The sequence below is a fragment of the Alexandromys fortis genome, unplaced genomic scaffold, assembly GCF_014885135.2.
Source record: "Alexandromys fortis isolate MF-2015 unplaced genomic scaffold, M_Fortis_MF-2015_v1.1 scaffold_158, whole genome shotgun sequence".
Lineage (NCBI taxonomy): Eukaryota > Metazoa > Chordata > Mammalia > Rodentia > Cricetidae > Alexandromys > Alexandromys fortis.
In genome coordinates this window covers 2,211,649-2,229,579 of record NW_026068039.1, presented here as the reverse complement: position 1 = coordinate 2,229,579, position 17,931 = coordinate 2,211,649, and the positions used below count along the sequence as shown (strand labels likewise).

The window sequence follows — 17,931 nt, the reverse complement described above, 5'->3', positions numbered from 1 at the left end:
CTTCGTGTAATCCAAGGAGGGCATTAAGTGATTTCTCCCTGGGTCACAGAGAACATAGCTCAGCTTGGGGCATCACAGATTTTGAACTGGTGAGGTGTCTCCTCAACTACAGACATGAGGCTGATCGGTACCAGGGCGCAGGTTCACTCCAGGGCCAGCTTTACATGGTTGCATAATGAGAAAGCTATTGGAACCTAGTGGAGGCCTGAAAATGATTTCGAGGTTGGATAATTTAAATTAATGCTCCTAAATGAATCCCAGATTCCTGGAGCTATAAATTTTCCATTTCTCTGACCATGCGATTGCAGATGTCACATGTGAGCCTCCAGCACGCCGGAGACGTGTGTCTTTGGTTTCAGCTGAGGAGGCAGGCGGGGTCATAGCAAGGCTCACCTGAGAACAGAGCAAGCGTTCCCGCTGGACAGCCAGCTTCCTAGCCAGAATGAGGAAGCACCCCCAAAGCTCTGCCTAACCCCAGGATGTCACTGTGAGAGACTGCCATTGCCCCTAGATGCCCAGTGCTGTGGCCTCTCCCTTGCAACAGAACACTTTTTTTAGAAGTGTTTTTCTTAAATTATATAAGTTTTGATAGAAAGTCAGCTGATCCAGCCGAAGCTCAAAATAACAAATCCAAACAAGATGGTATCCCCATGTGGCCAGGGGCCCAGAGGCCTTCTGCCTTGCCACTCCACCAGACCCTAAGGGCAGTCTTTATCCCAGGAGTGGAAGAAGACACAGCCCAGAGTTGTCTATGTCACGTCCACCGTCACACTGTTGGAAAGGAGGCCACGCCCATTCCCCACCCACTAGGCCAGGTCTCTTGGTGTCACTTACTCTCTCTAACCACCCTGTACAAGGCAAACTGGGAAACAGGGCCACCCGCCCAGTGCGACTCAATCTCTACTGCTAAAGAAGGGAAAGGAAACAGTAGAGAGCTGTCCAGCTCTGTCCTTGTAATCTTTTGTGTTGGCAGAAAGAATAACCTGTGAAGAAACCACCGCCATCAATCTCGTGGACCAGTCCAGAGACTTGTCACGATAGAAGCCCAGAGGATTGTGAGGGAGAGGCTTGAGGGACAGGCGGGTTTGGGTGGAAGGTGCCCAGCGCGCTGGCCCTGGGAAAGCATCTGGAACGCTAAAGTTCTTAGGGAAGAACAGTGGTATGGGGATGAGGAGGGAGGAGGCTAAGGCGCACTGGGACCGAAAGAAAATCGCGGGTAGGTGACTGAGTGGCTGTGCTGTCCCTTCACTCCAATCTAAAAGAGAAGGTAGAGTCAGACAGACTGGATTTGTCCCCTCCATGTCCCTCACTTGCACGGAGACCCTGTCACATTATTCAGGTCTGTGGAGTCAGGCTAGCACTGTTTACCAGCACCCAGAGGGGCGCCATGGGTGCTCGGCAGCAGTCTCCCATGGTGTCAGGACTTAGTGAGTGGGGGTTCAGTGAGACTGTAACTTTCTGTCTCATAACTGGTCCCTGTGTGGGGTTGGATGATGGACCATGGGTGAAGTGCTGAGATCCTAGCCAGGACACACCCACTGATGGTGCCTGTCTATCTTCTTGGTCCACCATAACAAAATGTAAACTGGGTGGCTTAAACAAAACCCATTTATTTCTTCCCATTTCTGGAGGCTGTCAGTTCAAACCCAGGATGCTGAGATACTTGGATTTTGGTGAGGGCTTCCTGCAGGCTGTGAGCTCACGTGGTCTTTCCCCCTTGTCACAGGTGGAGATGAATAGGCTTTCGGGTACCTCTGCTTCTCAGGGCACTGATCCACCCTGAGGGTCCCACCTTCATGACTTCATGAAACTCTTACCTGACGCCAAATGCCATCCTACTGGGGATTTTTGTCCTTCATTATGCAAATCTGAGGGGAGCAAACATGGAGTCTATACCTAAGCCATTCACTGGCAGCAGTGTAGCAATCACAAATGCAAAGGTGTTCCTTTTCTTTGCAATTCAGTATTGTCTCTGCTTTGTGGGCAGCAATGTAAATACCTACAGGACAGAAGCTGTCCTAAAGATAGCATTGCTCACCCTGTGAGAAGGTGGGGGGAGGGAGGAGGAGAAGGAGTCGGAAGAGAAGGAGGAGGGATAGGAAGTGGAGGAGGAAGGGTAGGAGGAAGAGGAAGAAGAGGAGGAGAAGGAGGAGGAAGAGAAGGGAAAAGAGAAAGAGGAGGAGGAGGAGAAACAACCTCCCTTCAGACATGAGAGCACGTAAGAGTGGGAACAGATCCGAGCTATGTACCCAATGAATCACAATTTTATAATTTTGCTATCCAAGCTAAATAATGCTCTTGGCTAAGCAATCTTAGTGTATCTTTGCCACCAGCATTTTTAGGCAAATACCACAACATAAATAAAATAATGAATAGAAATACTGCATTAATGATGGGTCTGGGTAGCTAGAGGCCCTCGACTGGACCATGGAGGAAGACGGAGGCATAGCCAAGACACTTGACAGTGAAGGACAGAAAACCAGAGAAGGAAGATGGAGCAAAGTCCACTCATCCTGGCTCAGCCTCCACGCGGTACACTGTGCCACGTGTTTCCTTAAATTGTAGAAAAGTGCATTAAAGCAATGGCATTGCTGAGACCCATCCAAATGACAATTAAAACCAGGCTCTTTGGCAAAGTAATCCTTGCGCGACTTGGCAGGACCCGTGGAGTGCACGTTGAACTTCGTGTCTCCAATGAAGAGATGCTGGTTCAATGCCAGCGCTAGGTTTTACAAGAACAAAATTAAGCAGTGTTTAGGGTGCAACACGCTGGGTCACCTCTCATTACAAGTTCCTTTCTCCAGCAAATGTTGCCAACCCAACTCTCCTCCAAACACTGCCCACGAATCTACCTGAGCCCCTATCTTCCTACCCAAAAGGTCTGAATTTTTAGATCTAATCCCTGTTTAATGGGTCTCAATTTCTACTCTTGATCACAATCCCTTGATCTCCTCAATCTGATGGCACACACACACACACACACACACACACACACTTTTTCAGAACTAAAATCTATAAACAGGGCTGGAGAGATATCTCAGTCAGTAGAGCCTTTGCCTTGCAAGCATGAAAACTTGAGTTCAGTTCCCAGAGAAAGTCTGAGGGGCTGGAGAGACGGCTCATTAGTTATGAGCACTGGCTGTTCTTCCAGTGGATCTGGATCTGAATCCCAAAACCCACGTGCGTGGCTGACGACTTCCTGTGACTCCAGTTCCAGGAGACCCAGTGTCCTCTTCTGCAGCCACTCCCACAAGTGGTGCACAGAGACTCAAGGAGGTAAAACACCTAGGTACATAAAATAAAGAATTTGTTTAATCAGACATGCTGGTGCACACTTGAAGTTTCAAGGCTAGGGGTGTAGAGCCTCACTAGTCAGCCAGCCTAGCCTACAAGTTGAGTTCTGGGCCAGTTCTCAAGTAAATAAATACGCAGAAAGGGGCATGGCCTGACTCATGGGAACTCCCAGAATCTGAACCAACCACCAGGGAGCCTGCATGGGACTGACCTAGGCTCTCTGCATACATGTGACAGTTGTACACTTTGAGCTCTATGTGAGACTCCTGGCAGCGGAAGCCGGGACTGTCCCTGCTGCTTTGGTTGGCTGGGAACCTATTCCTCTATCTGGATTGCCTTGCCCAGCCTGAATATGGGGGTGGAGGGCAGAGCTCGGCCTTATGGCAACTTGATATGCCTCGCTTTGCTGATGCCCATAGGAGGCCTGCCCCTTCCTGGGTGGATATGGAGAAGGGGCGGATTGGGGGTTGGAGGGGAAGGAGAAGGAGGAAGGGAGGAGGGATGGGAGGCTGCAGTCGGGATGTAAAGTAATTTTTTAAAAAGGTGCACTGCAGTCGAATTGGCATTTCAAGCACATGAGCTTCGCATGACTCCAGGACTGGGGGAGCCTGCCCCTGAGCTGCTGCAGGAGACATGGGAGGAAGTGGTTGAGGGGTGCAGGCCCAGGGTCGAGGCGTGAACTTCCACGGGCAGATGTCAACCCAGCCCCCTCTGGGGACAGTGCTCTCTGTGCCGCAGCAGCCTCGGTGTCCAAATGTGCACTCCAAGGTGGCGTCAAGGGAACAGGAGGAGTTTCGCATGATTATTAGCAGGGTTGGAGCTTCCAGTTATGGTCAGGATTCTATCCTCTGTTAATCATTGGGCTTGCATCTTCTGGATACTATCAATACTGTGTCTTCTGTTGCTGTCAGGGTCACACCTCTGGTCATTGTCAATACTGCGTCTTCTGTTGCTGTCAGGGTCACGCTTTCTGGTTACTGTCAATGCTGCGTCCTCTGTTGCATAAAGTCTGCATGTTCTGTTTACTGCCAGGGTTGTATTTCTTGGTTACCACTGGGGTTGTGTCTCCCGGTTACCAGTGAAGTAATATTTCCTGGTGCTGTTGGGATTGTATTTTCGGGTTACCATTGGAGTTACCTCTTCTGGTTACCACCAAGGTTACCTCTTTCATTGACAATCTTACTGTCCTCCTGGGAGTCAAGGCTGTAAAGTCCCCTACCCAGTCAGGCCGTGGGGCCTTGAGAAGTGTTGAGTTCAGGCTCCAAAGGAGAGGAGAAGCCCACGATAGCACCAACCTGCACCTGCCAAGCAAAGATGGGCGGCTTCCCTTCAGTACTGCTCCATGACGAGAATTATTCTAAAATGTGCTAACTTAACTAAAGCTTACAATTTTTTCCTCTAGTTCTCTGGTTTGAGCAGGTCCAAGATTAGATAGCTACCACCTGAGATTTCTTATGAAGCTGGGAGGCTGAAGCTCCCAGGGTTACCTGTCCCTCGGGGTGTTTTCCTTCACCTGTCTGTGTCTCAATGTCGCATGTGGCTCTCTGAAGTGGAACATCCCAGAACTACAGCCCAGGGTGCTGAAACCAGGAAAAGAAACTTCCAGGCCCTTGAAATCACATTCAAGACTAGCACGCCTCTTCCATCACATATCTCATTTAGGTCTGCTAAAGCCATTAGGAGCTGAGGGACAGAGGTGCAGGTGACATCTGGCCCTGATGGGGTGGCAGGATATAGAAGGGGAAAACTCAGGGCAGTGTCCTTTCAGACAAGCGGGCACCACAGAGCGCAAAAGGAATTCTCTGCCCAGTTGGCTCTGAGAGGGGTCTGTCCCTGCTGCCCTTGGGAGGCCCAGTGATTGGAACAACAAAGTCAAGTCTGAGCAAGTATAATTGTGTAAAATCTTAGGGCAGAAAGTTACTGTTCCCTCACCACCCTTGGGCTACAAAGATCAAGCTGAAGGGGAGAGGCTCTCATAGGGGAGACCCATTTGCCAGCACCCCTCAAGTAGAGACTCCACATCATTTTTTTAAAATCTATTAAAATTGACTATAGCATAAGCCACACAAGAAAATCTGAAAAATATAATTTTTATAAATCATATTTTCCCATCATAACACACATACACTCACGTTCATTCACACACTCACACTGAAGTTTAGTAATGATGGATTAAATTCTACTTTGTAGAAAGCACTTACAAGCTTCAGAACACTCACAAATTACCTTTGGACCCTGAAGAAAACCAAAGCTGCAGATCGCAGGCATCTAGGAAGTAATGACAACAGAGCACCCCAGGGAAACCTTTGCGCTTTCCAAAGATCAGGGCCCCGAAGCCCTCCACTGCTGACTGAGAAAAAAGTGGACACAGATGGCTTAAAACTCAGGGAAGAAACTGAGATTAACCCGCAGAAAACAGACACACAGAGCCAGTTAAGTATAAAAACAAGTTAGCTGAAAACGAAACAGAATCAGCAGACCTGGAAAGGGGCTCTGCGGAAGTTCTTTGGAAATGTGAGCATCATTGACTGATCTTTACGTCAAAATTAATCAGTGTAAAACCACGTTATATTAAGAGTAACAAAAGGGGTCTCAACACAGATACGGAGGCTCTTAGGTTTCCTATGTATAAAATAACACACACACATACACACACAAAATCAAAGGTTAGTGATATGATTCTAGAACTTTTAGTTTACTTCAAAATATTTAGATAACTTTCATTAGAAAAATTTTAAAATTTATTGTATTAGTAGACCAAAATAAAATATTAAATTGAGTCCTCAAAAATACTTGATTAAATTTTTAAATATTACTTGTTTGTTTGTTTGTTTCAAGATAGGATCTCATTGTATAGTTCTAGCTGTCCTAGAACTCACTCTGTAGACTAGGCTGGCCTCAAACTCACAGAGATCCGCCTGCCTCTGCTTCCTATGTGTTGGGATTAAAGACATGTGCCAGTATACACCAGGCTTAAATATTTCTTTTTAAAACATCAATTGAATAGAAAAATATTTAATGTGACTAAAATACCTATAAATATGATTATCTTGCTTTATATTTTAAAAACCTTTATTTTTACATTCTTAGACTCAGAAAACTAAAACTTAAAAGATACTTTCCATAAACTCACAGCCGCTGTGGTTGCCTGCGTACGACCAGGCCAGGCAGTGTTCTAGTGCAGGTGGAGAGGGCCACATAGCCTACACCCCCAGCGTGGCAATGCTGGTGTCATGGTGCGTTGGGGAGGTAGTTGTTCTCTTCAACCCCGCTGGGCTGACCAGGCCCTGGTAGATGACTGCACACCTGTGCACATGTGGGCAGCACGAACTGGACTGAGGGAGTCATTTAAAAAAATTTAAGGGAACGGCCCAGTAGAGAAGTGAGCAGAGCTCGTGAAGAGGCTAGTCACTAGGGTGTGGATGTAAAACATAACCTCGCACTATGGAACAACCACCGAAGAAGAGATTGTGTTTCCCCTGATCATTACATTGAAAGCCGTCCCCTCATAAAACTTTAGTTGAAAGCGTCATTTATTATCCATTTTTCCAGATGAAAGATTGGCAATAGTATCAAAAGCCGTTCGAATGTGCTTTAGCTAACTCACTGTGCCTTTCCTGACTGGCGGGTAAATGAAAACACATCTATCATTTACCACGGCCTCTTTGCAGCACAGATCGTTGGGTTCCTACTGCCTCACAATAAGGAGTTTAATGGTTGCACTGTTGTTTCTGTGTGAGAGAGGTTGAAACATCAGAGAAGCACAGGACCTGTGCAAGCTGAGTAAGAAATCCCAGCATGAGGCAGGAGGGGTGGGGTGACTCCGGGACCACACCCATAGCTGAGGAGCTGTTGGCTTTGGAGAAAACGAGACTCAGTCCTTCTCAGAGGGGACCTCTGGCCTGTTCCCCCTGCATCAGTGGACACCCCACAGCCACGCGCATGTGGGCAGCACTAATTGCACTCAGTGGAGGAGGTGGGCACCTGAAGCCAGAAAGGAGAGACCCTGGGGGAAGATCAGGGAGAGGTCGATAAGGGGAGTGGGGGAGGGCAGATATGGTTAAGGTGAGTGGTAGACATCTATGAAAGTGCCCAATTATAGAACAAGTAATAGCAAGGAAGTGAGGGGCTGGGCACCTGGCTCAGTGGCGGAGACCCTGCCAAGCATGCCCAAGGTCCTGGGTGCAAGAGACAGAATACAAGAAGGGAGTGTTATTTACTTTTTTTACCCAGCCTAATTCGACTATCCTAAACACATGCCCTCCATGGGTGTTTGTGCTTTCTAAGGTGGAAAAGTACGGAGATGATTCTGGATTCTATGTTCCTTCTCGCGTCCTCTTTTTCCTCTTTCCTTCATGTATTTCCCAAGTTTTCATAAATATAGAACACAGAACTCTGTGATCGGATGAAAGGGGGATTTGTATGAAATAAATCATACCTCGGTAGTAATTACTGACAAATCATATGTGTCTTGCTAAAGATATGCCATCTTATTCTGCCCATTCCTTCGTTTTTCTAGCTTCCTCGTGTTGCCAAACATCTCCCTCTGGCTTTCATCTTGCCCTTAGTTTTGGCATCAAAAGGGCTGATTACAGGGAACGTGCCAGCTCGTGTGTCAGCAGAATGAATCAAATAACCAAGAGAGTTGACCTTGGATCCTTTTCCCGGACAGCACATAAAAAGCAGGCTAGGAAAGGAAATGCGTTACAGACCAGCCGAGCTGCGGGGAGGGGGGAGCGTGGAGCTGGATGTCCGCTGCATCCCGACAGCCCACTTTCTCGGGTTCAGGGCTCACGCAATACCTGTACTGTTTATCTCTGTCACGGAACTATGAATGTTGTCACGAGAAAAGCCAGAGAATGGTGTCTTCTTTTAAAATGATGGATCAACATTAAAGTGTAGGGTTCAAAGACAGAAAAAGAAAGTTGGCCAGAGAGATTTGGAGGAGCCAGCCCCACCAAGCTCATGCTAAGAGCTGGATATCCTGTAGGCGGGAGACACTGAAGGGGTTAGACAGGAAGAAAACTGAATGTGTGTGTACACTTATTATATGCACATTTTATATGCTTCCACAAATGTGGGTATACATGTGTATGCATACTTATAGATGGAGATTTACATGGAAATCAGTATATCACGGAAAGGCTGGGAGGGCTGTCTACTACCTGACCCCAGTTTGAGATGTGCAATAGTGAGAACAGCAAGAGTCAGAGGGTTTTAAATGTCCTCTCTGCTTCTCTCTGTCACACAGAAGATGGTACCACGCCCATCCCAATTCTCACCTCCATTCCTTCTCATCTCAGGGTTGGTTCTACGCACCCGCATTTTACTCCTTGGATGTTCTGACTCCCAGGAGAGAGAATCTTCCTGATCCAACCCAGATCAGGTGCCTACCTCTGGCCCAGTCAATGATGGCAACATCGTAGAGCACAGGCGTGCCTGTTAGGATCCATTTGTTTGTGAGTCGTTGGCCCTGTTTCCACCTCTGGACTATCTACCCTCATGAGGGCAAGATCTTGGTGCTTGCTCAGAACTGTCTGAAGCCCCTTGCGATTGATAGGCGATACAACCACTTGGGAAGGGATGCAGTGACTCAGAGCGTGGAGAGAGGTGTCCGTGGGGAGATGTAGCTTTGATGTCGTCTCTCCTAAGGCATCCCTAGAGTGCCAACTTCAACAGTTTCATCAACGGACATCAGTGAGCCCATGGTTCTCTGAGAAACAGACTTTCTTTACAGACTGATTTCCCCCAACCCCCATCCCAAACAGCCATCTCCAAACAAACGTTGGACGGCTAATCCTTTTGTCACTTGTGGAAACCTGCAGCCCTCTGTGAGAACTAGATCAGAAAACAGGTATTTGTAGAAGAAACTTGGCTTGCACGTTTCACTTTTTCCAAGATTGCTTTAGTATCCTCTCTGTGAAATCCAATTTCCTTGAATGACCTCTGCTCGTAGGAAACTATTTGGTTTAGTTTGTGGGAGCCGTGGCATATTTTTAAGCATCTCCGAAGGCCAGCTCCATCTCTGCTGAGCGTGCCTGAGAGCCAGATGTTTCCTAACACTCAGCATACATGAGCTCACCCCTGGCACATTTCTCAAACACACTCACCCCAAAGCTCTTCTCCTAGCTCCCCAGCATCCCACAGCTCAAACTCAGAACTCAGGGGCCAGCTTGAATCCTCAGAAGAGTTGCCTCAGCGTGGAAGGTGAAGCCTCCTATGCTGAAATCTCCAATTTCCTAATATTTCAAAAATCTAACAAACAGCTGGAAGATATGCAGTACAACGGCAGGCTTGGAGCTGGCCAAGCTAAGCAACATGAAAAGATGTGCAAACCGGCTGCCCAAAAGAATCCAATTAAACTGCAGGCAGAGGATCCTGCAGCCACCCAGACCTGATGAAATCATCGAGCTCAGGGCTAAGGGCCCTTGGCCACATCTAGCCAGCACAGAAGACCAAGGAAGAGAGGGCCTCCGAGATGGTGACGCTCCTTAGGTCTCACAGGAAGAGTGTGTTAGGGACTAAGCAAAGACCCCGACAGACCACAGTCCCATACTCCCAGTTCCCTGTCTCCATACCCTCCGCAGTTCAAGAGAAACCTTGAATGTGGTCAGCAGGACCCTGCGTCCCAACCACACCATAATTAGGCAAAGGGATTTGTTAGGGGGACAATTACCTTTTTAAAAAAATAATTAAGCCTCGGTTCCATCCCCAGCATGACATAAAAAAGTGTGGCTGTACATACTTGTATGGTCTACAATTCAGAATAGAAACAGAGCTATTCTTGGCAATGTAGCAAGATCAAGACTAGCCTGAGCGACAAGAAATCTGCTGAGGGAGGTGTGGAGAGACCAAAGGGAGCACATAGGATCCTCATTATGTCTCCCCAAAAACGGGAGAGAACCCGTGGCAAGATAACTAAGGATATCTAGATAGCCCTGTCGTCATAGCCTGGACTTCTAAAAAGCAAGCTTATGAGGACAAGATGAGCTTTTAAGAATCTCCTGCTCAGAGATCCACAGCTATGTAAGGATTGTTTATCAAGTGACGACTTGGACCTTGAGGTTTTATTAGGAGCCCTGGCTTCAAGGGGAGCCATGTGAAACCAGCAGCGAGTACTGTCCATGCCACTGAAAGGTGTCCACAGACCTGAGGACAAGACAGGCTGGACGTCCTGCAGGTAGAGTGAGGCCAGCGTCACAGGACCCCCATGGCATTGGAGGCTGTGAAGAACTTTGCATTAGAGAGTGAACGGAGCAGACAGACTTACATTCTGGAACAACCTCTCACATCTGTGTGGCGAATTCACAGACTGCGGCCAAGTGCTACACTGTGTAAAGCTAGCCATTGGTCCTTCGGGTATCTTTTTGCACTTATTATTCATAGCCAGGATAATAGTAAAAGAATGCATTCCTGGGCCATGCAGAACTAGGCTTTAGTCCCACCCCACCTGTTGCTGCCTGTGTGGTTTTGAACAAATTATTTAAATAGGCCTGAGCCCTCCCTTTCATTTCTCCACGTGGAGATAATGATGCCTCACTCATAGGATGTTGAAGTGCTCATGGATGCTTCATAGACAATGTGTGTGGGGGGGATATTTCTGATAACCCTCCCATTGTGTTACAAGAGATTGTTACATTTTCCTCTTGGCTTTTTTGTGTTTATGGTACTGAGGATTGAGCCTAAGATCTCATGGGTGCTAGGCAAATGCTCTACCCTTCAGTTCTATCCCCAGGTCTTCTTAAAATTCTACCAAAGGGGCTGGAGAGGGGGCTCAGTGGTTAAGAGCACTGCTTGCTCTTGCAGAGGATCAACCAAGTTCAATTCCTAGGACTCATGTGGTAGCTCACAACCCTCTGTGACTCTAGTTCTAGGGGACCTAACAACTTCCAATCTCCAGGTACACGCACGGTACACAGGCATAAATGCAGGCTAAACACCGTAACTAAAAATTCTATTAGAGCGTGTGCTACTGGTGCGTGAAAAAAAATGGCTTTCTTATTTCATTAATAAAGAAGGCAAGGTAAAGTAAGGTCAAAGCCAGCCTTGGATATGACTCAAACCACCCAGAAACAGTGCTGCAGAGAATTAAACAGAGTTGCAAGGGTCCAGTATCATGAGAGAAAGCTCTGGTCGCCATAGCAACCTTTTAAGCAAACACTGGAGATCTGCTGGCGTGTACAACACTAACGACATCTGGTGTTTCTATTATCCCCTCACAAGCGAAAACTAGGAGTGAGGGGGAAACAAAATGCCCTGCGAACTGATCTTTAGGCCAATTATGCTCCGAGTAGCTCATGTTTGTGCCGGCGCCTCTGGCCCAGGTTTTTAGAACTCTCGGAGGGCCAGGCTGCTCTTTGAAGAGCCGGTCTTACTGTAAAGTGCTCCAGGGTACACTGGTGCTGAGTCTGCACCTTTTCTCAGTAAGATAAGTACTAATGTATCGTCTGTCAGCTGCGTGTGCAAGGCACTGTGGGAGGTCCTGCGAGCAGGAGTGAGGGCAGTTATGTAGCAACAGGGAGGCAGGAGGGGCCACTGAGGCTTCTTCCATCCCCGCCTGACTGCGTTTCACTTACTCCCTGTTTACTAATTTTATCATAGAAGCCTTGAGTGGCGTGCAGCTCAGTCCTGAACCTGGAGTCAGACCATCCAGCTGCATATCTTCCACAGGCGAGGCTGTGTCTGCCTATGACATCTGTTTCCCCAGCAGCAGAGGGCAGCACCAAATTCAGCTATTTCCCAAGTGTGATACACCACACTGTTCTAGACCCTTCCCTGAGGGTGGCTGAAGCACGCCCACGGTGCCTGTAAGCAGCCGGTGTTCTCCAGAGCCCCAGTCCACATCACGGATTTGGACTCCCAGCATGGGCTCTGAGCAGACATTGGTGGAGGGCCAGGAGCTCCCGAGCCTGCAGACAGAACCTCTAGGGAAAGCCGTGTGCTCATCCGCGCAGTAAGCATGTGGCCTTCTGGACTAATTGGCCCAGAGACAACTATAGAGTCCAAAGGCAGAGGGGTCCTCTCCTAAGCTCCAGCTTCCCAGAATCTCCATCTTTAAAGGGACCGTGGTTCCTGAAGCTATTAGTACACATTAGGTGTCTAGGAAGTAAGGCAGAGAAGGTGGCTCCGGAGAGCCCTACTCTGGGTTGTCACTGTGGGACTATGGCAGACAGTCATAGCACTTGAGGGAAAGAGCCCTATGCAATGTCGTTAGAAAACTGCAACAGGGCTCAGCTTCACTCAACTCTGAGAGAGAGTGGATTGGCCAGTGGAGACTACAGTTGCCGTGTTCACCCTTAAAGCTGGCCAGAGCTGGGCGCTCTGGAAGGGGAAGTGAGAAGACGCCCGGTGGTTGCTGGAGTTAGTGGAGCCCCAAGAAAGCTTGGACCTGGCTTCACCTTGTGATAGACCCACACCAAGGACTTGAGTGCCGGCACCTGTTGGGATGTCATAATTCCTAAACAGATAGAGTCTGGTCAGGTCTGGCCCTTTCTGAGCCGGACACTCTGGCTAGCATGATGTCTTGGAAAGGAATTTCCAGACTATTGCTAATGCTCCCAAAGCCTCTGCTTTTCCCATGTGACTTCAAAGAACTCCATTCTGACTGTGACTCTCCAGACCTTCCACACAAAGCATTCTGGGAGGTTTCTTGTAGAAAAGCAGAGTGTCTCCTCTTGTCGTGAGAGAGAGGCTAAGCAGTTATAGATAAAACAGCTGCAGTCTGCAGGCTACGATGTGGTTAAGGACAGTAACTAGAAAAATAGCCAAGAAAGCAAATAAAGAGTGGGGGCCAGAGTTTCCCGGAAAGATGGACGTCTGACGTGAAGGATGGGGCACACAGGAGAGGAAAGGGTCTTATCTCCCATCCCCCACAAGCTTGCTTCTTCCTGATCCATCACAGACCAGGTCTCAGGATGCTTTCTCTCTCTCTCTCTCTCTCTCTCTCTCTCTCTCTCTCTCTCACACACACACACACACACACACACACACTTGTTCCTTAAATTCTACAGCCTGCCCCCTGAATTCCCCTTCTGGCCCTTTCCTAGGGTCTAATGTGGGGAGCTGGGGGGCCACAGATGCCCCATGGGCCTGGGAAGCCAAGGGAGGCCAGGAACACACAGGGTGGCCATCTCCCTTGCCTGGTTGGCAGTGTGGGAGGAGTTTATCAGGGAGTTCACACAGATGGTAACATGCATAAGAGACCCTGCCATGGGGCAAGTGTGGGGCCAGGTACCTGGTGAAAGAAGGAGGCGGTCACAGCCGAAGATGAGCTGCTTTAGGCCTGCTCCAGGCTCTGTGATCTCCAGAGTCTGGGGGAAGGACAAGAGTCTCTCAGCATTGTCCTATTAAGTCCCTAGGAAGCCACACATGAAAAAAGAAGCCAAGTTTGGGAGACAGACACACTCATCAATGAAATGTCTTTGCTGAATTTCTTACAAGGACAGGTCTAAAAAGAGTCCTGTGACCAGACACACCCCCCCTCAAAAAAAAAGCATTCTGGTGTGAAGGGCCAGGGAAAGGTTCTTGTTTCTCAACCTCAACTTCTTTCCAGGGAAGGGAATACTGGTCACACCCTACTGGCAAGGCTAAAAGTAAATGTGACACCCTCCATAACGCCATGGTCCAGCTAGTGCCAGCCATCTTTCCTCTCTCCCCACCCAAGAAGGTCAAAGACTGTAAGGGAAAGGGACTGGAGCAATCTGAGACCCAGCTGGACCAGGAAGGGAAAGGATTCAAAGAGACCAGTGGCCAATGTATTGTCAGGTGGCCAGGTCAGTGGCATCATGGTGGTGGTCCACGGTGCTTAGCACCAGGTCACCAGGTCAGAGGCAGCATGGAGGCGGTCCACCGTGCTGAGCATCCATTCATGTTCTTCCTCTGATTCTCTTCCAGGGGCGCTGCATCAACTTTACCAGAGTGAAGAACACTCAGGCCGCCAAGTACCCCCTCAACAACGCCTACCACCCCAGCTCCTCACCTCCTGCTCCTATCTACACACCCCCACCCCCTGCTCCCCACTGCCCTCCCCCAGCCCCCAGTGCCCCCACTCCTCCCATCCCCTGCCCACCTTCCACCCTCCCCCCTCCTCCTCAGGCCCCGCCCCCTAACAGGGCACCACCCCCCTCCCGACCTCCTCCAAGACCTTCTGTCTAGAACCCAAAGTCTGTGCTCTGGGCTGCCTGAGAAACTCCGGGAGGAGGTTCCTCTACTGTTAGAAAGATCTTCCCAGCCCAAGGTGGTGAGTGGTGACTGACCTGGCACGATTGCAAAGCAAGTCGTGATGGGCAGAACAAAATGGGAATTTTGAACTGCCTGAAGACAGACAATGAGACAATTGCAGTCACATTTTGAGCTTGTGACCCCTCACCTCTAGAAGAAGGTTCCAGAGATGGCTACACTGCCAAGATGCTCTCAACCAGATCATGTCCCACGGAGACCATGAAGAAAGTAATTTCTGAGAACGGAATGCGGCATTGGATAAGAAACAACCTGGTTGAGATTCTGAATGCCACCTTCCTCCATGACTTGACTCTTGACCCTTGGACTGGGAACCAGGCCATCTTTACCCCTGGGCACTGGCCAGCAACTCTGAAAAGGTGTGGTGTCCCCAGGGTGCATCAAGCTGGTATTCACCGGGGATCTGCAGGATGTCTTGTATAAGAACACATGCTCTATTCTCCTTCCCAAACCCCCCAGTTTCCCGGTGAGGAGGGAAGCAGTCTTGGCGGTGGGAAAGTTGCGTTGCCATGCTGAGACACTAATGGAGTCGGTCCTTAACACCGATGAGCAAGCCTTTATGGGAGTATCCAGCTGGTTCATCTAGAGGTGGCTTCAGCCAGGCACAGTCCCTAAACCACCAAGCTCTGTCATTGTCAGAGGCAACCTGCTAACGATTTGCCTTACACATAGAGGTTTGGCTTTGGCATAGGTCAGAAATGATCACATGAGGTCACAAGGTCCTTCATCTTCAGTACACAGGAGATTTCGAGAGACAGTAGTCCTGACCTGATAAGAAAACTATTCCCTGTTGATTCACTCGGAAACAAGCCATTGTGTGTAGAAGCAGGTGTGTTTCTCCTTGGCCCTTCAATCTACTCACAAATATTAGCGGTTGTTGAAACACACCCTGTGTGTAACACAGAAAAGCCCTGCCTGAAGCTGCCATCCTCCACATCTGCCGCCTGACCAGTGAGACCTTTAACCTCACGTATATCCTGGGCATTGTCACCCACCCATGAAAACAGAGGTCATTGTCAAGGGCAGTGTGCAGCCCCTCCAAAACCTTGCTCCTATCCTCAGTTTTCCATGGGTCCTGAAATTCCCGTCTCAGGCACCCAAAACTATAAACTCTTCGCTGGAACAAAAAATTGAAAATAAATAGAAAATAAATAGGTTTAGGGACTGTGTCTGTGCTTTAGGCTGCGGTCCACAAAGACCCCTTAAGAACAAGTCAGCCTCCTTCCTTCTGCTTGTTTAGAGCAGAGGCGTCAGATGTGGTGCGTTCTGTAGGCGCCAATTCCTGTTCCCCAGGCCGACATTTTTAATTAGCCTCAGGACTACTTCTCAGTTTAGCCCAATGATATTTTGCCACAGTACTTCAAACCGCAGCTCTAATGGTCTGTCAATCATCACTTAGAATTGACAGAGATAAACACTATTTGCAATCCCCACCTTAGAGAAGCAGAGGAGAATGGGTGAGCTACCGGCATGATAGGTATTGTCTGGGGAGAATCGACCTAGGGGTGCCTAAGTCCATGACCCATGATGGCCGCGGTGACACTTTTGTACCCCAGACCTCGCCATGCCCTGCTTTTCAGGACTTAGGGACGCTACCTCCCTTACTCTTACTGAACAAAGCTTCTTTAGTGCAAGTCCCTCATTAAACAAGGGTGGTGGCATTGCTGGGCCCCAGACACCCATTCCCAGGAGAATGGGCTTCCCAGGCTTACAGCATGCGGATGATGAGCCCCCTCCCCCTTGGCTACTGTTTTGACTGCTGGCAGTACAAAACGGGTCCCCCCACACCACGACTGCACATTTGTGTGGCCATAAGAAAGTCTGAACCAAGATGCTGGCGTTGCTGTTCAACAAAAGTGGGCTCCAGGGAAGGCAGCAGGCCACCCTGTGCCCTGTAGAGTTTCCCAAGAGGCCATAGTAAAGTGTCTGAGGAATAAGGAATGTTGGTACATGGTGATTCTGAGAAGAATTTGCAAGGTTTGACCTTAGAATTGACTCAGTATGTCTTCCCTGGTCATTCAGAATTATGGTTAGAAGTTTCTAGAAACTGGACAAGGTTACTACCTTTCATAGTAGGCTACTCTGGGCAGGAAAGTCTACCTGGTTTACAAAGTCCATCGGTTCTATGTCGTTCCCTGTAAGCAACAGGAGATGGTGGTTCTAATTAGGAAACCATGTGTGTTATTTGTTTGACCCCTTGTTATTGTCCTTATGGAGTGTTTTTTATATAAAAGCCAAATTTTGTTGTATATATTCATATTCCACGTGACAGATGGAAGCACGTCCTATAGGTGTGAATAAAAAGAACAGTTGTAGTAAATTATTAAAGCCAGTGATGTTTCACGGCAGGTTACTCTCCAAGCTGTGCTTGTTGATTTCCCACGACTATACTGCTTTAATGTACCAATAGTTACTGAACCGACGACACCCTCATTTACACAACATCAATGACAGCCTTGCTGAGAACTGCGGTCAGTCCCTCTGTTGACAGCTCGCTCACTAACAGGGTCCTCCCAGGCACCAGGGACAAAGCTACCTGTAAACCAATGGAAAGTCTTGGCTCTCATCCAGGGAGGTGGTCTCACTCGGACCCTTAGGAGGAGCAGACATCATCTTCACTTGCTGCCTGCACACAACGTGGTGGTGGGAAGTCCATCAAAGGATGAGTGTAAGATACTGGCCAACAGTTCAGGAGCAGAAGGAATTCATGCTGTGTAAAAGGGTGGAATTCGTTTGCAAACCCTAGCAAGCCTGTTCGTACTCACCAGGGGGAAGGGAAGGGAAGGGAAAGGAAGGGAGCATTCTGGCCAGCTGTTGTCTTAGCTGTCTGAGTCTGGCTACACTATCATGCTTGGAGAATGATTTCAAAGCATTAGAATATGATTTCTGGATGCACATAACATTAGACTCTTCTCTTTTTCTATGATAATTTAGTTATGGATGTTCAGCACCTCCGAGTCGTTGTTATGAAAGACATCACTGTACCGTGCTGTAGGAGACTAGGCTGAACCTGTACAATGGTATACCCTGGAAGTTGCTTTTTTAAAAGAATATTAATAAATACCTAAAACCAGCTCTTTTCCTTTTTATTTGTGTGCTTGTCATTAAAATAAAGTACACGTTTTTTCAAGTACTTACCAAGGGGTTATAAGGAAATAGCTGGCAGGCTGGTGAGAGGGCTCAGCTGGCAAAGGAGCTTGCTGCCAAGCCTGACAACCTGAGTTCGATTCCCGGAACACACATGCTGGAAGGAGAGAACCACTCCTAAGAGTGGTTGTCCTCTGACCTCCACAGGCACACTGAAGCACACAAGCACCCACATACACTCACACACAGGCACAAAATAAATGTAGACTAATTAAACAGAGTAGCCGTCACTCTGTACACTGAAAGACATTC

At 48.4% G+C, this 17,931-nt stretch overlaps 1 protein-coding gene across 2 annotated transcripts in view; it reads left to right on the top strand.

Moving 5' to 3' along the window:
• Positions 1–17,605, top strand: part of Antxr1 (ANTXR cell adhesion molecule 1) — a 182,556-nt gene extending 164,951 nt beyond the window's left edge. For both annotated transcript variants that reach the window (XM_050165398.1, XM_050165399.1), the window contains exon 18: positions 14,188–17,605. In XM_050165398.1, the coding sequence (XP_050021355.1) occupies positions 14,188–14,448 (261 nt within the window). In that variant the 3' untranslated portion in view covers positions 14,449–17,605. The remainder of the gene's footprint in view (positions 1–14,187) is intronic.
• The last annotated feature ends 326 nt before the right edge of the window (positions 17,606–17,931 follow it).